The sequence below is a fragment of the Drosophila melanogaster genome, chromosome X, assembly GCF_000001215.4.
Source record: "Drosophila melanogaster chromosome X".
In the NCBI taxonomy this organism is placed as follows: domain Eukaryota; kingdom Metazoa; phylum Arthropoda; class Insecta; order Diptera; family Drosophilidae; genus Drosophila; species Drosophila melanogaster.
This window is the reverse complement of record NC_004354.4, coordinates 12,631,340-12,653,526: the sequence shown is the minus strand read 5'-3', so window position 1 is coordinate 12,653,526 and position 22,187 is coordinate 12,631,340. Positions and strand designations below refer to the sequence as shown.

Below are 22,187 nucleotides of genomic sequence, written 5' to 3'. Positions count from 1 at the left end.
GTGAAACAAAGAAATCAAATTAAAAATACTTTAATAACCCACAATATTCATGAATACATTAAGACTCCACAGTGCCTGTTTTTTGGTCTATATATTTTTATTAAAAACAGTTTTTTTTTGGTTGGGTTTTCTCTTTCAGTTTTTTTGTTTTTGTGAATTTTCGGTTTTTGTTGTTTTTTTTTGTTGGTTTTCGGTTTTTGTAAATAACGTGACGACTTGAAAACAGAAATTAAATAAGTGTACTTTACTCGTAATGTAGTAGAAAGTGTTATAAAAGCAATATTACAATAACTGTGGTAGAATTGGCTCCTAAAATAGATATTTTACAACTGATACCACTTCTTGTCTTTATATTTAAGCATTAATTGATGCGCAGTGCCGCTGAAATCTTGAGCAGTGTTGGCCATGCGCTCGGCGCGCTCCTCCAGCAAATTTAGCTTCTCGCCGCGCTCCATGGCCAGCTGGTGCGCCCGGCTGATCTCCGATGCGGCGGTGGAAGCCCTCTGGCCGAGCTGCTCCAAATTGGGGCCGGGTATGTGCCGTGCCACCGATCGATTCGGTTTCCCGCTCTGCTCGCCAACTGCAAGGATAGGGATAGGAATTGTACGGATTATTGAAATGATCGATGGTAACGACATGCAGATCTGATGCAGATCTACTCACATAGCTCCTCGCGATCCAGGAGTTTGGCGCCACCACCAAATAGACCCTTGAAGAAACCCTCCTTCGGCTGTTCGGGCATTTCGTGTACCGTATATAGTTCACCCATCATCTCCAAAATAAATTGACTTGAATAAGGGAAAGAATTACAAATTAATATGCAATGTTTAAAGTACAATGAATTATGTTTGTTTTGGTTTACCAAAATTCCGATGATATCGTGAATTTTTGAATTTCGGTGGGCGATGCCATGTACAATCCATGACCTTTATGACTAAAGCAAAATATTTTTGATATTCTGTGGATAATGGAACAAGATTAGTAAAAGTTGGAAATAAAAATATATATTTTAGCTTAGGACTTACTGAGTTGTATCTTCATGAACAATGATCTGTTGACCCCATATCGAAAGCATTGGATCCACAATTCCCTGTTTACATTTTGTTTGAAAACTAAATAGACGATAGAACCATTAGTTGTAAAAATGCTAAGAGTACCTTATAAGTGTACGGCTCACCTTAGTTCCATAAGTGGTAAGAAATCAGTATCCAATAACAGTTTTAGACTAGGAAGACTATGTACCATTAGATGGCCATTCGAAAGATAGGTTGCTAAGCAAGAGCCATCTGGAATGAAGGGAACGTTGATATATGTATTAATTACAATCAATTGCACTAATTACAACAAATTATGACTTTCTTGCTCCACTAATAAAATGAAAATAAAACAAAGTGAAAGTCACCTTTCATCGTGATAGTTTCTGCCTTGACTGCAAAATCCATTTCCGATAATTGTATGCGGTTGATGCAGCACTGGTTGGCGACATCGAAGACTTTTGTTTGCTTCTCGCTTGCGATAACGATGTATTGTCGATCGGTGAGAGTTTCCAGGCCGGTGCTCACACTTCCGCTGATGCCGCTGCTGCTGGCGCTGCTGCTGCTCATCCCCCCGCCGCTGGTTACACCGCTTCCAACGCCGCCGGCCGCTCCAGCCGCCGATCCTGCTCCGGCACCACCGCCGGCTGGCCCTCCTGCGGCTGCGCCACCGCTGGCCGCACCACCGCCGGCACCACCACCGCCGCCAGCTCCTCCGCCTGCGGACGCACCACCCGCGACCGAAGTGTTTGATAATGTATTGGCAGTTGTCGGTGTGAATGTGGGACTGGTGCGGCTGCTGCTCTTTGTTGGTGTGCCTTGAAATCATATTGGATATATATGTGGATTAGTCGGGGGCATCAGATCAATGTGGTATGAAGTCGAGATGCTTACGATCTTTGTTGTCCCTCTTCTCGTCACGCCAGGTCTCAAACGTATAGGGTATGATCGAACCGTATGAGTCTAAAAAAGACATGGAAGTTATGGATCCTTTGAGTCGTACCACGGGGCCACCTGAAAAAAGGAGAAGATATTTAAAAAGGTTTTCATTTATGTGCGTGGCTTTATCACTTACCATTTATTGTTATCAATACTGGCTGAGATTTGCGCACATCTCGCTCGGGCATGGTGATGAACAATGTCAGTATCGAACCGAAACTAGTTCCAATCCACAAAGTAGGAACAAGTGTCAAAATATCTAAGTAAAAACAATGTTAAATATATGTATAGATGTTAAGATATAATCTAATCACCGATCAGTCTTACCATTTCGTTTTGCATAACTCTCGATAAAAGCTAAACAGGTAACAGATTCAGAGGAAGACATATCAATGCTGGACATTGACGATGATCTGGATCTTGAGAAAGTTCCATCCAATTTATCTGTAATTTATTCGGGTTTGGTTTTGGGAATCAGAAAGTGATTTTGGTTTTTTGTTTTTGATGGATTGTATGCCATAGATAGAAGAAAGAGATAAATAAACGAGTTACATTAAAATCGTTACATACGTTCATAAATATTGTGAAAAGAAACAGGCGGATACAGAAATAGAGAGAGATAGAGTGATAAAGAGAGATAGAGATAGATAGATAGATAGAGAGAGAGAGAGGAGTAAAAGCGGCGGGCGGTAGTAGGCAAAACTATTGCTTAGATATTTAATCGAATTTTCTTTATTATCTAATTGCAATTGCGATTTTGCGCTAAGTTTTTTTATGCTTTTTTTTTTGAGCTGCACAACACTAAAGTACCGCTAGGCTGCCTAATGGTTGTTAATTGATCTGTGTGCTTTCCATGTGAATGTGTTTGTTAATGTGGTTTTCAGTCGCTCGCAGAATTTAAGTGTTTCAAATATTAAATAATAAAAAGGTTACGTTTTCAGTTTACATTTAAAACTTTTTGAGCCATTCTTCAGCGATTAAGGAATGTTCGTTTTAAAGAATGGAAGACATTATATCTGTAACTGCGAGCGACTGTTATTTTGTAATATTTATTGTTTTTGTACTATTTTCCGAGTAAGTTTTCCACGGAGTTTTCTAACTTTCTGGCTGTGAGTGCAATTTTGAAAGCAGCAGGCGCGTTGACTAGGTAAAAGAAAAAAAAAATCTCAAAAAAAAAGTACGAGTGAAAGTTGCTTGCATGTGTGCTTAGCTAGGCGTTATTGTATGGATGTGTGTGTGGGTGTGTTAGTGTGCATGTGTGTGAGGACTATGCGTAAGTTAAATATTTTTTTTTTGCCAATACAAAATCAGATCTTGTTGTACTCTTTTCCAAATGTATCTTTATAGAAATCCGGTAAGTCTTATTCTTCGTTTAGTTATTCGGTTTCAAATGCAAGAACAAATACCGAGAGAGAATATAGAGAGAGAAAGTGTCACAGAGCGAAAGAGACAGACATAGTTGGAGACAGTAGCAAGAGGTAAAGGATAAAGTGAGATAGTAAGAGTAAGGAAAAAAGAGACAGCGAGCAGAGAGCGAACGAGCGAGCGAGACAGATCGAGAGAACATATTCATATGCACTGTTATAACTAGATTGTTTTCTAGGGCTAGAGAAAGACAGAGAGAGAGAGAGAGAGAGAGAAATAGAGAGCGAGCGAGCGAGCGAGCGAACGAGCGAGAAAAAGAGACAGACAGCTCCAGCCATCGCCCCCCCTCACAAAAACCCCATGAAACAAATGTATATATATATATATACTGAAACATAAATATAATCAAAACGGAATATACCAATAATTTTCCAAAAATTTCAAATTTAACACGCACACACACATACACACCAAAATACGCAGACAGACACGCACATATACAGAGAAAGGGGGCGGGGCCACAAGCAACGTGCATCGTCTGCTGTCCATATTCATGTGTGCGTGTGTGCGTGCGTGTGCGTTTGCTTGGTTGTGTGCGTATGCGGTGTGACCGTGTGTGTGCGCGAAAAAGAAAGAGACAGACAGAGACACAGTCGAACTTCTAAACTGCCATTGCATTGCAGACTATTGCCCGCATATACGCATATATATGCTACTCTGTCAAAAACACTCGTTGGTCGCGATAGAGAAGTTCAACTGCACTTAAAGTGTGTGTTCGTGTGTGTGTGCGTGGTATACTGGTAAAAAAAAATATGCGAATTGTTTTTTTTTTTCATGACTAGAGGTGCAATCTGATTATTTGGTTGGTTGCTGTTTAGGTTGTTGTTTTGCTGTTGTTGTTGCTTGTATTGCTTGCTGTTATATTTGGTTGCTATTGTTGTTGTTGTAGTTGTTGTAGTGGTTGCTGTTAGCTGTTGTTTACTGTAGTGCTCTGTTGTGCTCCCACCTTGTGATTTGGACTTTTTTAGGGATTCGTACGATGTCACTGACTGCTGTTGCTGTATAACGGATGTTTGATGCGGATACGGATGCGGATGCGGATACGGATGCGGATGCTGATATTGATGTTGTTGCGCACCTGCACCGCTAGCACCACCACCACCGCTTGCACCACCGCCGCCGCCGCTGCCGCCAGCACCACCACCGCCGCACTCGCCGCCCCATGGATCACAAGACGCCTCAAACGATTGCTGCTGCTGCTGCGATTGCTGCTGTAGTTGCTGTAATTGATGCAACTGTTGCGACACCTGTTGCTGCTGTTGCGGCTCAGCCGCACCACCAAATCCACCGCTAATCGCACTGCTAATACCACCAACACCAACACCGCCACTAGCAACACCCGCACCTGCATCATCTGCACCGTAAATGGAGGATCCCGCCAATGTTGCTGCTCCCGCTGACGTCGATGTTGCATGATCACCAGGATCACCACCTAACGATTGTTGTTGTTGTTGCTGCTGCTGCTGTTGTTGTTGCTGCTGCTGCTGTTGCTGCTGTAGCTGCTGCTGCTGTTGTTGCTGTGATTGCTGCAACTGTTGCTGCTGCTGCTGTTGCTGCTGCGGTGCTGCAGTTGCAACTCCGCTGCCGTTGATCTGAGCAATTGCAAAATATACATAAACAATAATTGTGGGAGACATGGGAGAGAGAGATAGAGAGATTCACACACATAGTCAGAGATAGAGAGAGATAGATAGAGAGGAAGACAGAGAGAGAGAGAGACAGAGAGATAAATGCACTAAATGATTGAATGGCCATCTCTTTCACATTTCGTTGGTTTGGTTACTTTTTCGAGTTTTGTTTTCGTTTTTTTTTTTGCAATTTCTCTGTTGTTCTATTTTTGTGCCGAGTGGGTGTGGTTGTGTAGGTGTAATCTGTGTTGGTGTGCGCGTTGGTGATGAGAGTGTTGCATACTTTTCAGAGACACTCAACAAAAGGGTTAGCAAAACTAGTGTGCAAACAAAGACAAATTTCAGTGAGCTTTTATGTACAGTGAAGGCGCTGGCTAACTTTTAAAGTTAGTTAATCAACTAAATCTAATTTTTACTTTGTTGTTGTGAAGTTTCATTTTTAGCCTATATGTTTGTAGTGCACTTTAGATTTTATATCCCGATTTCTATGCATTTTTTCTTATTCCCAACAAAAATGTTTTGATCTCATGAGTTTAAACAATTGTCAACCATTCTACAGAATTCAACGCCTTTCTAATTAATCACAAAAAATGTGTTTCATAAAACCAATTTGTTTTTCAAACCAAACAAAACTTTTTTTTTTAATTAAAAGCATTGAAGTATGTATGTAAATAAAACTTGTTTTACGCCGTTGATTTTAAAGCTGTTGGTGTTGAAATTATATTGAAATCAAAAACTTACTTTTCCATTTAATTAGAAAATCAGTCTTTTTAACTCGTTTCTTATTTGACACAAAGCTTTTCTAGGTAAGAAAAATTAAAGATACATAAGCATGAGTGTATTTAAATAAAATAAAATTAAAAAAATTAGTGTAATTCGTCCTCACTAGCAAGCGATCACTGTAGTTTGATCAATTTACAGTGTTGTCCGCTGATCGTGAATCGTTTGTCGTTAATCGGTTCTTTTAATGGTGCATAACAAACAAGAGGTAGGGTTTTTTAATTGAGATGTGACAAATACAAAAGCGTTGGATGACAATTTGATGTCGGTAATCAGTGCAAGTTATATGTGTTAACATTTAATATTCCTTTAACAAGTTATCGAATAATCGAGTATTCGATTACAACACAAATACGAGTACACAGCGAGAAACGGAGGCGTCGTTGCAGTGGTGGTGGGTGGGTGACATTGATTGACAGTGATAAACATAGGATACAATTAAAACACGAGAACACGATTATAATTATTAAGGTGATCATAGCAAGAATAACATTTGATTAAAATACTTTGGAAAAACATATGATATGATTTGAGATGTAAGTACAAAAAATACGAGCGAGCAGAAAGAGAGAGAGAGAGAGAGATTAGACAGATATGTATATAGAGCGAATAAACGTTGGTGGGTCTCGGGTTAGAGCGAGAGGTAGACACGTGGCTATGCGGGCGTATATATTAGCTGTTATTACATATGAATAGTCGATATAAAAGTTTTTAGTTATGTATATATACATATACATATATATACATATATACATATATATACATATATATATATATATATATATATATATATATATATATATATGTGTTGTAGCTTAGTTAAATGATTTCTCTTCATCGGTTTTGCAACAATCTTGTTTTGGTTGTTATTGTAGATATGTACAAGTGAGATATTGTGAGGTTGGGCAAAGCGCTAAGCAAAATCGAAAATGAAAATAAAGGCAACGGTAAATTTGCTTATCGATAGCCAAAACACACATTCAATGGAAAAATAGAAACGATTATTATTTGGATATGAACGTAGAAAAAAATCGTAAAAATCGTAACGTAAGTTATCGATAGCAAGAATTAGGGCCATCGTTAGCAGAAAAAGACAACCAGGGGCATTGGAACATTGGGGAGACCAAGAATTGGGACCGAAATCATCGATGGGAGCACAACATTTGAGCTTGAGCTCTCTAACAAACTTTGTCAGCACGATGAGTTCAAATTGGCTTCGATCAACAAATTGCAACCAGAAAACAGATCAGACGGCAATTAAGTGTAACCTTCTTGAAATGCTTACGGAATTTTCTATCAGTGTCTTTGGCTGTGTGTGTGGTGTGCGTTCGAGTGGTGAACTTACAAACTAACACAGGTCACAGTGGCCAACGTACAACGATCAACATTTCGTTTTTGAGGTTTTCGATTTTGGATAATATTTTTTAAAATGCACTTTCTTTTTGCACATTGCATACATAGAGTGTGGTGTTTAGAGTGTTGTTTAGTGAATTGTGGTGATGTGTGAAACTGTGATGTGTGGTGTTTTCTGTTTGACATACAGCACCCGCTTTACATTGATCTCTTAGCTTAAATTGTATAAATATATCGTGTTTTCTTGCATACTAAGTAGTAAGTAATTTCAGAGCTTTATAGTTACATGTTGTATGTGGGTGTGATGGTGCTTGTTAGTGGTTGTTGTTCTTGTGTGTTTTGTTTTAAGTGACTGGTGAGTAGTGGTAGTGATGATGGTGGTGGTGGTTGTTAAATGATTTACCAAAGAACTTCCACACAATCACATACAGGCAGTTGTATTGCAGCTCTTCTGCATCCGTTGCCTAGGTATTGAGGAGAAGAAGAAGCATAGATAAGAAATTTTTGGCAAAAATTTGTACTTTTTGTAAAGTTTTTGTTTTCTACATAGTTGTTGTAATTGTTTAGGTTGGGTGCGTATGTGATTTTGTTTGTTAGTTGCTGTTGTTGTCGCATCACATTGTTTCTCAAGTGTATTATTTTGTATTGTTTTTTACATCATTATTTTTTATTGTCACGTTTTACTTGATTTTGGTTGTTGTTTAAATTAGCTAACTCTCTACAAAGTATGCTCTATACACAAAATGCAATTTTGGTTTTTGTTTCCGTTTCAAAAATCAACAAAATAAAGCATCATCGGAATTTTGATTATCGTTCGGTTCTCATCTCTATATCCGGTATTGGAATATGCACATCTCTAGCTGCGCTATTGATAGGGTCAGGGTTTTTTGGAAACAGGCGCTTGGACAAAGGAGCAGGGGTGCTAAGTATACAGTAGTATCTCATTTGTTTATGCTATTTTCTACAGCTTGCAGCAACTAAAAGCAACGCAAAGCAAAGGCACAACACAAAACTGAAACGAGAAAAGTGAAAAACCCAAACAGAAACGACGACAGAACGCCGATGTTCGAGGAGGAGAGAAACGGTGAGAGAGAGGGGAGACTGGGTGGGAGAAAGGGTTTAGAGAAACGAAGAGAAGGATCACTTGCGACGTCGAGAGCGGATGTACTGCGTTTATGCGTTTCTCAATGGTATTATTTAGTTTGATCTTGTTGGATCGATTAACTATACGTTTCAAAGTCTTCTTAATATTGGCATGCAGTCTCTGGAAAAGAATATTTTCGGTCACCTTAACTAAAAACTTCGAACACAGATAAGTTCTATAACATTAATACACAGAATCCACAGAACACCCTCACATAAACGCAGTAAAATCTCAATAACGAGGACGAAATTTCGTATCCGATTCGGGGATTCGTGATTTACAATCTGTCTGCCTGCCTTGCGACCACTCAGGAAAGAACTCGCTCGCTCGCTCTGCACATAAAATTTCTTTTTTTTTTTTATAGTTAAGGGGGTTAAACTTTCGGCTTAAAGCGTTCTTTTGATTTGTTATTTTGGATAAGATGGAGGATGATCCTTTCGCTGGGGCCATACTTACGTATCTTCTTGCCTCCAGCGACGCTTCCACCAATGCCGCTGCTGGCACCAACAACGCCTCCTCCACCGCCACCACCGCCCATCAGCGGTGAGACATCATTCTTGAGGTTCCGAGCACCGCCACGCGAATCTCGCGGCTGATACTTAATGTTCGGAACGGATAAAAGTCGCTGATCGCGCGACTTTTCCTTGAACTTTTGACGGGCGGGCTTCAGTGGAGCTGGTGCATCCGCCAGTGGCAGGTTGTTTGGTCGCTCCACCTCGACCCCAGCCGGCTGTTCAAAGTCCACACGACGAATGCCGCTGGCAATGCTACTGCTGGCGCCCTCATCAGGTGAATCCGTGGTGGATGAGCGAAATTTGCCACGAACTGCCGGCGATGGTGATGCAGCTGCTGCTGCTCCCGCGTTGGTCGCCATTTCGCCATCATCCAGGGACTCGTCCTCCTTGCCCTCCGGCGTTGCCTCCTCTTCTGTTGCCGGTGGCGTAGCAGCCTCCGGTGACACCTCCTTGGGCGTGTAGAAAATGGAGCTATTCTTTAGCGACTCCATATCGGTATTGACATTCAGGCCGCCGATCTTCATATTGACTTTCGATAATTGACGCTTCAAATTGAACGTTTTCCAGGACATGGACTTTCGTCTGTCCTGCAGCTCCTTGGGAGCTGCATCATCCCGCTGGGGACTCTTGGCCATCATGACAGCCGCCGATGCTGCCGCAGCCGCCGTTGCCGCTGCCGATCCGCTGAGCAGCGTTTCACGAGCACTGTTCACCACCGGGTCCGGTGAACTGGGACGTGAGCTAGTTGCCGTCGCCACGCCATCGTGGGCCGATGTTTCGCCAGCCTCCGGTACAAATTCGAGAGACGGACTATCCGGACTGGTCGTGTCGTTCAGCTAGATGAAGATCGGGATTTTTGAGGGGTAGGGTGCAGAGTTTTAATTTTCGTTTTTCTTTCTGTTCGTTTAGGCAACAATAAGAAAAGTAGTAGTGGTCGGTATCGACGGACATGGGATTTTAGAGGACTTCATGGAGATTAAGGGGTTAACATTCACTAATTAATTTTTGTTTTTGTTTTTTGGGTTACTGGGTTATTTTTGTTTTTTTGTTTTTTGTAGGTTTTTGTTTTGGTTTCTGTTTAATTTGTTCTCTTCTCTTTGATCAGCAAGCCCAAAGATGCAAAAATATAGCAGCAACAAGTAAAGGCGAAAAGTGAGGTGAAAATACGTAAGAAAATATGGTACAATATTATGATTCTTAATGACAAGGGGCTATTTGAATAAAATTGAATCTTTCTAATTCCCATAATATTATTAGAATATAGTTTATACATGATGCTTTATGACATTGTTAGTATTTACATTGGCTGCCTTTCAATGCAACCATGTGTTTCTAAAAAAAAAATCTTGGACTCTCAAACGGAATAGTTCCTGCCAATTTCTCTTCGGGCGCCAACTCTAAATATTGATAAATATTTACTGAATTTCATAGAAATAAATCTCAAATAATTTGTAATGCACAAGTTTTCCATTGAGGGTGTATAAATACAGCAAATTGAAGTAGGTCACGAAAAGCGGAAAAGTGAAAAATTAGTGAATGAAAGAGGATGGATTATAAATTTTTGGCATGCTTTTGCAATGGCATTTCGCAGTTTTCACCCATATAAATACATATTTATGCCATTTTTGGGGGTTGGAAGCTGCGCATTCTTGTTGCTGCTTATTTGCCTTTTTGGGTTTGCTCCAGTTTTTCTTTGGAGTATGTTGGGGGTGTACTTTTTTTTTTTTTTTTTTACAAGGATAAACAGAGCTTAAACGGGGTTATTGGGTTGCTAAGGGGGGGGGGGGACTGGGGGAATATTGTATCAACAATTTACAATTTAAACTTGTTATGGATTCGTTTGGTTTTCTTGTGGATTAACAAACATCGGATAGGGGTTTAACTTTAGGCAACGACTTAGTTAGCTGATATACTTTAGGCGTATAACAGTTTGATGCTAGGAGTGAGTGTGTACACCACACACACATTCACATACGCATTGGCAAAACTCAAACACAAACACACACACGCACAGGCAATACAACGATTTAATTTGTTTCAGATATGCTTAGATTTAGAATTTAAAATGTAATAAAATGAACTACGATCAATTATCAATTCGAATTAGGTTATAAATATGTATATCAAATAATTGAATAATTTGTTAGCTGCATTGGTGGTGGTGGGTGGTTTGATTGTTGGTTATGTTACATAAGGTGTTCTGAAGGAGAGGTGACAAAGTAAAACGATCACACACATACACTTTTTTCATCAATTATTCAATCAATAAGTTGATACACAAACACAGAGAAAGAGAGACAGACATAGAGGCAGAGAGAGAGAGAGAGAGGGGGGGAGAAACATATTTATGTTGTCGCTGTTGTTCATGTTGTTTCGATTGTAATTGTTTCTTGGGTGTTCGCTAGGCACTTATTTTTCAGGCAAAACTCAGATCAAATCAACTCAAATCGAACCGACTCGAAATCGACCTGAATCGAATCAAAGATAATCGAATGAAATAGGATCGTATCGGCATCGAATCATATCGCATCATACCACACATGTACATGTACAACAATCAAAGCGATCAATCGTGTCTATGCGATGGTCTTTAGCGTGGCAATCAAAACAGAAAAGACACCAATCCAATCCATCCAAATCAAATAAAATTTCCATCATATCGTAGGCAAGCTTCGTGCAAAACACAAAAAAAAAAAACCAAACAAAACTGAAACCAATACGTTAATATGATTTTTACCATGCTGCATTTAGTACTTTAGCTTAGAGACAGAGATAGATATATATAAGCTTGAAAGCGGAGACAGAGATAGAGATAGGAAAGAGAAAAGGATGGCCACATTTTATTGTACTTGACCATAAAATACCAAATTTAAGGTAACCGAAGTATTAAATAGCCATTAGCCAATTCGGGGATCGATATCGTTAGTTGGGTGTTCAATAAAGAGAAAACTATATCAGTGTGATCTTCAGTTAGAGAGGGATGGTTAGTTATTCGCTGTAAAAAAGGGCTAGCTATAGTACATCGAAAAAATACTTGATAGCAACTACCAAGCTAAACTAAAGCTACAGTTTCATATCCTTTTAGATATTCAGCTAAACATTTTGGTTATATTTGCTTGCTTGCTTGCATGTGGGTGAGTGTAATATATAGATATAAATGGACTGGGGTCTAAGTACTTATGAGGTATTCCATCAGATTGGTATAAAAAAAATGCCACAAAAATGCAATAAGGTGACAGCGAGACAGGGAGAGCGATAGGTTAACTAAAGGGAAAACGAAAACAAAAAACACAAACCAAAACAAAAGTTTCATTGGCTACAATTTTTAAAAGTTAGCTCATACATACGAGTATGTTTAAATATATATATATATAGATTATATAATGTATATATCAATTTGGTATATTTGTTAGTATGTGATACGTAATTAAAATTTCGTTCGTTATGTAATAAGTAAATATCGGTATGCATATAAAATTCAAATATGTATATGTAAGATGTTTAGAAAAATATTGAGTATGTAACATGTTTCAAATGAGCACTTGTTGGTCGGCGTGAATAGTATAGCATACATTTCGGTCTGTCTGTGTTCTCAGTGTTGCTGTGTTTCAGTTCAAATCAATTGCGAATTCAAATGATCTGCGGTGTCTGTGTTGTTAGTGTGGCTGTGTTTCAATTCAAATCAATGGCGCATTTGAATTATATGGTCTGTCTGTGTACTTTCGTTATGGATTCGAGTGTATGTTTGTACGCGCGGTTCACTGCGATTCGGTTATAAAATTAGTCTCGGTGCCAGAGAGAGACAGAGAGACTGACAGACAGAGAGAGAGAGAGAGAGAAAGAGAGAGAGAGAGAGCGAGGGCACTTACCTGATCTGAGCTGGGCGATCGGCTTTGCTCCTCTTTGTTTTCAATACGTTTTGGACTTTTTGGTGTTCGCGAGTAAGGATCATGTGCGCCATACAGATCGGGGCATGCAACACTCAATAGGCAAATTTTTTGGATTATATCAATTATGACAAGTCCATATTCGGTACCATAAGCCATTCTAAAAACAGAAAATATTCATATATATTTCCAAAATCAACTGCATACAAATCAACGTCACAAAACAAATGCGAGGAAACTATTCGTCATCAGGATAATAACTTAATTTAGATAATGCAACGTATACCAAGGTAATACAAATACAAAAAATCATAATACATAAGTAAAAATAAATAAAAATATATATATTAGCTGTCTGAAGTACCAAAAATTTCAATAGTTTAAACTTCTCATCAGAAAGTACTACATATTATGCAATTAAGTTTTACTATTTTTTTTTACTCTATTAAATTATGGTATTGTAATATTTAAGATATTTAGAAAGTACTAAAAAATTAGCATAAGAAAAGTGCTTAAGAAAAATAAATACGAAAGCAAACTACAGTGCTTAGCTAAAGTAAAAAAATTTCAAAAAAATACCAAAATACTAATTAGCACTAGTACGTAAACGAAACTCGAAAGCAAATTATCACATTAAAAAATGAAAAACAAAAAACAATATTAAATACCGAAACGCAAATACGAAACCCTTGAAAACGAAAACTGAAAGACAAATGAATTATTTTGATGCGCATCATCACTCTCACACACGCGCACACACCAGGCACTAAAATACGAATCCGTCCGGGTTTCGGTTTCAGTCATGAGTACGTCGCTTTTATGCCAGTCTGGCGTTGGATTTGGGCAATCGGTTTCTAGATCCGAAAAGACAAGAGGTCAATGGGTCACAATTCTGTCCAGAAATTCTGCTTTAGGTGCTTGTAATTACCAAGGGACGTTGATTTGGTTTTTTTTTCGGTCTGCTTGCAACTGTTGCATACTACGGAATACACAACGCAAACAAATTCAACAAAAGCGGTGCACCTTGGGGGCGGGGCAGAGGCGTAGGCAGGTGGAAATTGGGGGGGGGGGGGGCGTGGCAGGGGTTATCAGGTTTTTTGGGCAGGCTAGAACACTCGTCGAGCGTTCGCGGCTACGTCTCAGGCGCTTTTCTCAGAGAACGTCATGCATTTACGAATACAAACTAGACTACGGTCTAAGTAAATTTTTTTTTTTTTTGGGCAGGGTTCAGGGAGCTAGTATCTTTTAAGTCCGCTTTCCTGTGTCCTTTGTCTGGTGGGTAGTTGGGTGGCTTTGCTCTGGGCTGGTTATTGTTGGCGGCTGGGAGCTGCTTGGGGCTTTTTGGTGGTGGTGTGTGTACGTGTGTGGCTGGATCGATGGGCAGATGGATTGCAGGATGGATGATCGGATGGATTGAAGCGAGTGTCTCGGGGATGATGGGATTAATGGGATGAACGGTTGGCTGGCTGGCTGGCTGGCTGGCTAGCTGGATGGTTGGATGGGTGGCAGCAGCTATGCTACTTACAGGCCATAACTGGAGCTGATGCACAGCGAGGTGACCTGCACGTTCCGGCGATTTGGTCCGGTGGTGAGGCAGACCAGCTGCGACTGGAAGCCCGGCGGCTTGCGTTGCGCCCCATTGCGCACCTTTAGCGAACACTCGGCCGTCTGTAATAGATATGATGTAGGATATCGAGAAATCAGCGGGGAACTTGCGAAGGAACAACATGCACAAGTTATCATTACCTTATCCGAATCACTCGACTCAGCCTTCTGCACTTGATGGCCCGTTAGAAAATCGCACTCGGGACTTGTCCCATAAATGTCATCAAAATTCTCATAGAGTATGGGTATCTCCAGCACCAGTACCTCCGACGTGGACTCCACTTTGCGGAACTTGAAGAGCATCACCTGTCCCATGGCGCCGGCCACACACAGGCGTCGCGATTCCGAGCAAAGGAAGATTAGGTGCACCGCCAGCGGATTGTCGCTTTCCGGATGCGAGTGGGCGACGTGGGAGCGCGGCTTCTCGAACATCTTGGCTGTCTTCAGCTTATAGAGGATCTGCAGTGTGCCGGCACCGGAATCCCAGAACTTGAGGCTGCCGTCCTGGTGTCCGGTGATCACGATCTCCGAATAGCTGCACGACGCCGGCGACCACTCGCCACCGGATATCGGCCATTCGCGCTCCGAGAAGCAGCTCTTTTTACTTGTCGTTGTGCGACCAACCTAAAGCACACGAATTATTGAATCAATTGAAGGATATTAACGAAAATTGGGTGCGTGTAAAACTCACTGAATAGAAAGCAGGAACCAAATCCGATGGGCAATCGGTTAAATATGTGCAACATGTAACAGGTGATTCGTGTAAGTCCATTGGATAAGGCGATTCAAAACATGGAAAACCGGGTGTTAATAAGTCTATTAATACTAAGTCGTATTGCAACAGCACGGCAATAGCATACGGCTCCTGGGTCTCTGTAAAGGCAGACAAAAACCAAGTAAGTAAATTATTTCATATTATACAATATATCTTATATATAATATATAACATCACACAAATACCAACAAGTCTGCAGAATACAATCACAGTTGACTTATACATATGCTCTGTCGATCTTAATGTTCTTATCTTATTTAAAACATACCGCAGGGCCAGGGATTCTCGCAGAGTGTTATGAAATCGCAAACGGCGTGCTCCATCTCCAGCACCGTGGTGGCCTTGCCCACCATCACCGTGATGCAGTTGGACTTGGAGCCCTTCTCCGAGGGCATGCCGCCCGAGAAAATTGTGAAGGTTTCCCTGCGGCGGGCAAATTAAAAGATTATAAATTTTTAATGAGTCAAGTTATCATTATTCATTTGTTTTATCGACACGCCGGCAGCGCAATGATTCTTATTGTTGAAATATTATTGTAAAATTGCTTTATGGTTATTGTTCCAAAAATAAAGATAACGCCCTAGGTTGTTCAGCTATCTCCGTGTAATATAAATAAAGCATAGTAGTAAACAAATGATTCGACAGTGCTTATTACTCACCCAGTTGCGCTGGACTTCAAGTCAACTTTATATATCGGCTTGCATTTCTCCGCATTGCCATCCTTGTTGATTTTAGCTAAAGCATACATAAATCGAATCAAATATATTTATATATGGATAATGACTGTGCAACTTACCATGCGGACAGACCTGCGACTGCGGCTTAGCCTGCGGCTTCGTGGGCCAGGAGCAAATGGAGCCATCCGTGTGCGAGGACACAAAATATTTGCCCTCGTAGTGCCAGGCCAGGGACTTGACGGCCTCGGCCGCCTGCCATCGCAGCTCAGCGCATTTCGCCTTCAGATCCCACAGCACAAGCAGCCCGCACTCAAATGCAATAAGCAACTGTGCGGAAAGAATCTCATCAGTCATCGAATATAATAATATAATATATGCATTAAGTTTAAGGGGAGTGAAATCTTCTTGAGGCATTTTCCTCATTGAAACAAAGTATTCACCTTGTTTGCATCCAATGGATTATCACATAACGCAATCACAGCACCTGGATGACTAGTTCTAACCCTGCAAATTGGTTTAAGCCCGTGATTAGAACTTAATGCGGTCGGTTTAGGTCACTAAGGGAGTAATTGGACTTACACTTCAATTGCTTTATTCCAGTTAATAATATAACCACTAAGTGCAAATGTATCTATGTGAACAACGTGTATGTTTCCCTTCTCGGTGCCCACGTACAGCCATTTGCTGCCCACAGGCAGGTGTATGCAAGTCACGCTGCAAGAGAGATGGAGATTATGTCATCGGGGGATATACATATGTTGGAATATGTTGAGAATTAGCCAAATTGATAACCCGTTTTATGGACGGCAGTATTACGATATCGTGATATCCATAATAAGACCAAACATAATGGACTTGAACTTACCGCTCCCTCTGAAACTTCAGACTCTGCACAATGCGCGGTGTCTTTTGGCGAATGCTCCACAAGTGAATGGTGTCATCGGCGGTGACGGTGACCAATGCGCCCTCGTTGACCAGGAACTGGGCAAAGAGCACGGCGCACTCGGATTCGCCCTCGTGTTTGGCATGGGCATCGACGCCAGGTCGTCCCAAACTGCAATTAGTTCATATATAGAAAGATGAGATTAATAAATAATGAGAAAAACGTTGTATTCAAGTCACACTTACATGCGAATGTAGCCCGATTTGTCGCCAATCGCTAGTAGCTTTTGTACTGGATCGAAGGCGAAGGATGTGGGCGAGTATGGAAAGCCATGGCGAAAGGTCTGCGATAAAGAGAAGAAATTGGATCAAACGTACTAATCACGCTAACTCGTATGATTTAGTATTATAAATTACTACTTTTATTGTTTGTTATTATCGATTTTGAAGCTCTTAGACAACGGTTATAGCCGCGTGTGTCTTATGATAGATTCAAATCATTACAGCTACCAAATAAAACACCCGCTAGCTGCAACAGATGCCTTTCGATTATGGGCACTTTCAACTCGTATCCCATTTATCGTATGTTTTTAACTTACTTTCTTTAACGTAAAGTGATCGGCCTTGAGTTGCTCCTGAATCTCCTGCTCCTGTCGTGTGGCTTGGGGCTGAACGCTTTGTCGAAATCCATCTAGAACTCCTTTGAATGTGAACTTTTTCATTTTTGTAACATGAGTCGTCCTCGTGCTCCGGCTGCTCTGCTATCCACAGTTATGCGATGGGGCTGCTCTGGTCTCGCCCAAGGATTAATGGTTGGCCAAATAGTTGGATGCACAGAGTGTGGTGGTGTCGAATAGTGGATAGTGGACAGAGTGTATGTGGTTCAGCGGGAAGGTAGTGCCGGGGTCGGGATGGGGGAGGTGATGATTCTGGTCCGAGGAGAACCGAAAAGTATGGGGATTGGCTTCTTCCTCTGCCCCAGGCGATTCTCTTCCCTCGAGTCCTTGGTAGCCTTTACTCGTTATTCTCTAGATACTGGTAGAGCTGTGCGTAATTGAAGACAGAGGAGCCAGTGCTGGTCTGAGTTCGTCCTTGTTGTTTGGTTTTATTTTTGAGATGTGAAACTAGGTTAACAGTGGTCGAAATATTTGCTGCAATGAGGGAGAGAATGGGAAATGGGAGATCTAATTAAAACGGATGAAAACAAGTTGAAAGCTTCAATTACAATATGTTCTACTCTCTGTTCTGTATCCTAAGTGCTCCCCGAGGTCCTCTTACACGCACAACACATTTTTGGTCAAGTTTCATTCCATGTTTTTTTAAGAGCATACACAAATCTCTGATGATTTAAAATCACTTTGTAAGTAAAGTATAAATTATAAAGTGTATAAAATATGCAAAACTGCAGCTTTTTATTATTTTGTTGTATACTTGCGGGCACCTTTGTTCAATCTTCAAGATATTATATTCCAAAATTGAATGTTTATGTTAACGAGCAAACATTTAACACACTTATTTATTGATTTTAAAGTCGACCTAAATCACAAACCATGCTTGAAAATGATTTCAATAGCAGTTCATATAGAAAATATGCTTCCTTTTCCTTTCATGGCTTTTCCGGAAGTTTTGATGTCGCAAGATTTGCATTTCTTGGAACGGAAATGAGGAAATATCAATTTAGATATCGATAACAGCTGTGTATAGTCTGGATTGCTAGAATTAAACCGTTTTTTTTTTGCGTTCGCTTTGTTTGCTTCCCTCCCTTCGATTTCTTTTGTTTTTCATTTTTGTATCGCCTGGCCTGGCGGATTACATAAACCTTGATTTCTATTCAGCCTTTTGACAATGGCACACGTAGATTAATTAAGAGCCATCCAAGCTCCCTACCCTCTAAATCCCTATACCCTGACCCTCCACCCCCCCACCGAGCCTGCTGGGTGTGCGAAAGGGATGGCGCGAATGAAAGAGAATCAATCTGTATAACGGGATATTGCGATTGCAATGGCGGATGTTAAACGTTAAGCGATTGTTTGATGTTAATTGAAAATCGTTGCTGCCACATTATGTTGCACAACGGGGGCAGGTTGTTTGTGCTGCGGGGGATGAGGGGGTGGCGGATATATATGGGAATATGGGTTGCCTATATATGCAGTTTTTGATGGCACACAAATCGATTTTTTCGCACACTCGCACATTGCAAATGTCGTGTGTTGTTCAACTGCTACACGGTATTCCTTTTTTTGTATTTCTCTCTTTGTGTGTGAATTCTTGTTCTGTTTTCGTTTCATTATTTCTCTTGCTACTTTTTGTTGCTATTTTTGCTGTCGTTTTTCCTTTTTTGCAGCTTGTTTTATTCGCAATTGTTTACGCTTTGACAAACATACACGTGAACACAAGGACATACATATGTACATACACATATGGGTCGCCAGGACGAAATGCGCGCAACAGTGGGGCGAAAAAGCGAAGAAGAGTGGGTGGAGAAGGACAAGCAAATCGTTGGCATACTTTAAATTTAATTCCCGCAAACAAACATTGCAGAGCAACTGGGTTGCGGGGGATGGAAAGAGAAAGAGCAATATGGTGGGTGGCGCCTGCAGGACAACAGGAGGTGTGACTGTGTGTGTGTATGTGTGTCTGTTGATAATGACAGTGTGCTATCCCCCTTCCACTCGTCCTAATGATGATTAAAATGCCATTGCTTTAGAGTAGAGGAGAATGCGAGTGGGTTTGGGCAGGGAGAGAGTGCGAGCGAGATGGAGTCGCTGGATGCTGCCGAAATCTGTGTATGTATATGTATGTATGTTCGGCAGCTTCTATCTCGCTTCTGCTCACTGCTCATGTGAGTGTGCGTGTATAGATAACCTCGATTTACAGATTTTTCACACACATAGGCACTGCTTGGCCCTGCTTGTTGCTACTCACATGTTAGCTACATCTTCATCTTATGCTCCTCCTGCAGCTTCTTCACTTGAACATACAAAAAAAAAATTAAATTTTTTTTCTTAATTTTCAAAGGATCATCGATAGTTTATTGATATTTCAATACACTGTTCTTTTTACACATCAATTCTCACGCACACACACACATTCACTGAATAGGCGCGCTTTTTTAATGGCTTCAAGACGTTCGCTTTAGTTTTTCACAGTTTTGGCTTCTACCATTTTTGTGAAATTTTCAATATATTTTCGGGGCTTTTTGTTGCAAGGGGCCAATAGGAAATATGCTAGTGCTTGGCTGGTCAGTTGTCGACTGAGCTGCTGCTGCTGCTGCTTTTACTGCTTCTACTGTCTCTACTGCTGCTGCTGCTGCTGCTGCAAAATTGAGAACGAGAGCGCCAACGAAAAGGAGCAGGCGATGCTGCTTTCTAGGATTCTCAACGTATGTAAGTATATGCGTGAGTATTACACGTACACACACACACACACTGGCACTCTGACTCTCACTCACACTGCTTGCAATTTATGCTGATTGGAAATGTAACGGAATCAATCGCTGCTCCGCTTTTTGTTTAGCCTACTTCAAGGCGTTCTTCGTTGAATTTCCCTCGTTTTAATGGCACAAAAAAATCTCGGCTAACTCCTGTTTATCCCTGCGTTTGTGTGCATGTGTGTGTATGGCCAGCTGCCATGTGAGCGACTATTGCGCAGGCTTACGCTATTTCGCCCCCAAAAACGTTTTTCGCGTACACGCTGGATATCCTGCAACAACAACTACAGCAACTGCTTGGGCAAAAACAATGCAAAATGTTTTGCGCGCGCGGTCACATGACACGAGTTACACACACATACACACATACAAGTGAAAAATTTGTTGAGGCAGCGCAGGAGCAGCACACACACACACATACCAACACAGCGATTTTTTTCTTTTAAATTGTAGCTTTTCCTCTGGATTTACTTGGCGTAAACATCTGGAACAGATTTTCTTTTTGTTTCGAGATGTTTTGCAATTTTTTTTTATAGATTTTGGCTTAATGGTTGTGGGTTCTTTTTTAGGATTTAGGAAAAAATCAACGCGTGCGAACGCGTCGAATGCTCTACAGCGAAAAACTGAAACTGGTAGCGTTTCCGCGCAGTTTCCACGGCACGTGTTATACATACACGGAGGAGTACACACACACACACAATTCAAACACTCACACACACACAGAAACACACTGGCACGTCCTGAATATCCTGGTTATATGGTTATGCAAAGCACCAACGAGTCCGTATGGTTGTCGCTGGCTTTGATTTCGGATTGTTAGCCCAATGCGTTGGCAACCCTGACCGAGGTTTTCCCTTGCTTTAACCAGGAATCGATACTTGTTAGGAGGCGAAGCTCCCCAAATTGCCTTTTCTCTTTTCTTTTTTTTTTTTGAGAAAGCAAAGTAATAAATCCCACATGCGAGTACATACTAAAAAGTGTAATCTGCTAAAATGTAAATACTGGCATACTCTCACAATTCATAGGTCCTCTCGCTCTAACACACAAACACAATGGTCGTATGGAAATTTGCATGGTAATGGTAATAAGTTATGCGCCGTTATGCTTTATCCTTCTTGTGTGCGAGAGCCCATTATCAATAACTCAGCAAAGTAGGCAATAAAAAGGAGCTCCGAACGACATGGTCAGAGGGGGGGGGAGGTTGGCAACTCTTGCGTCATGTTGGTAATGTAAATGTAGTCCAATAAGAAACTTGTTGGCAAGAGAACAAAAACAAGAACAAGAACAATAAAGATAGAACATTGACTTTCGCTGCTCTGATAAGAATCTGCATGGGAAAGGGAGCAAGAGAGAGGGGGAGAGCTCAAATGATTCATCTGGAGCAGCAGCAAAAACCTAACGGTGATGTGATGGTTGATATTGAAAAGCAGCAAATGCAAACATGTTGTCATTCTAATTTGCATTTTACACACACACATGCAGAGAGAAACACATTGACAAGCAGGGGACATAACATCATCGCAGCAGCAGCAGAAACAAAAAACGAAAACAAAAACAACAGCAACAATAACACATTCCGCAACACAACCACCCACTAAATACCAACCAACCCCCCCGCAAACCGTTAAGCCCCGCCCACCTGTTTCATGGCGATTCACTCCGCTGTTGAACGTTTGTGGCGCTTGCCCAATCCAATTGGATTGGCGAACCGAATCAGATCAGATCGACACGGGGGCGATAAACAAAAAACACAACGCAATGTTTAAACAAAAAGCACGACAAAACAAACGACAATTTCTCAAAATGTTGTCTCAACTGTTAGAGCTGTGAAAACTTCGACGACTGGGCGCCATCGATGAACGGCAAGCTTGGGCATTATCGATATCAATCTTATCGATATTTTCTAGCAGTGAGACCAAAGCAGCACAGCTATATTCTACACGTTCGCTATTTAGGGTATTCCCCGTAAAATTAAATTAAATCTAGAAACTTTTAATTAAAATCCTTTAAGTTACTTGCCTAATTAGATTCATATATAACGTGCCATTGTATTGAAAAATGGTTAATTTACACCGGTGGAAATAAAATAAATATTGGAATTGATTCGAAAAGC

At 40.9% G+C, this 22,187-nt stretch overlaps 1 protein-coding gene and 1 non-coding gene across 8 annotated transcripts; both read right to left on the bottom strand.

Moving 5' to 3' along the window:
* Positions 1-84: 84 nt before the first annotated feature.
* On the bottom strand, positions 85-21,922 carry Tomosyn. Of its 7 annotated transcripts, none has more exons than NM_132591.5 (24): positions 21,714-21,922; positions 19,570-19,614; positions 17,244-17,795; positions 16,891-16,988; positions 16,628-16,816; positions 16,342-16,476; positions 16,203-16,266; positions 15,882-16,089; positions 15,745-15,820; positions 15,354-15,508; positions 15,002-15,183; positions 14,452-14,934; positions 14,231-14,373; positions 12,688-12,865; positions 4,744-4,990; positions 2,301-2,417; positions 2,110-2,232; positions 1,929-2,048; positions 1,403-1,852; positions 1,178-1,286; positions 1,026-1,112; positions 863-958; positions 664-788; positions 85-580 (listed from the first exon to the last, which is right to left on the bottom strand). In NM_132591.5, the coding sequence occupies exons 3-24, from the start codon at positions 17,364-17,366 to the stop codon at positions 324-326; spliced, it is 3,765 nt and encodes a 1,254-aa protein (NP_572819.4). In that variant the 5' UTR covers positions 17,367-17,795; positions 19,570-19,614; positions 21,714-21,922; the 3' UTR covers positions 85-323. The 7 variants fall into 7 exon arrangements, with proteins under 7 accessions (NP_572819.4, NP_727628.3, NP_001162735.1 ...); NM_167328.4 differs by lacking the exon at positions 4,744-4,990 and adding an exon at positions 8,760-9,654 and having other exon boundaries at positions 19,570-19,609; NM_001169264.2 differs by lacking the exons at positions 4,744-4,990; positions 19,570-19,614 and adding an exon at positions 8,760-9,654.
* On the bottom strand, positions 17,097-17,191 carry mir-970 (mir-970 stem loop). The gene has a single exon (NR_047798.1). It is a non-coding gene; the product is annotated as a mir-970 precursor RNA (primary transcript).
* Positions 21,923-22,187: the final 265 nt, after the last annotated feature.

Bases quoted from the DNA above. Each gene is read 5' to 3' on its own strand.
- Tomosyn (NM_167328.4), bottom strand. From the start codon at position 17,366: ATGAAAAAGTTCACATTCAAAGGAGTTCTAGATGGATTTCGACAAAGC. The intron at 16,477-16,627 runs GTAAGTTCAAGT...TCTCTCTTGCAG, and splicing joins CTGAAGTTTCAGAGGGAGCG to CGTGACTTGCATACACCTGC. The intron at 1,113-1,177 runs GTGAGCCGTACA...TCGTCTATTTAG, and splicing joins TTACCACTTATGGAACTAAG to TTTTCAAACAAAATGTAAAC.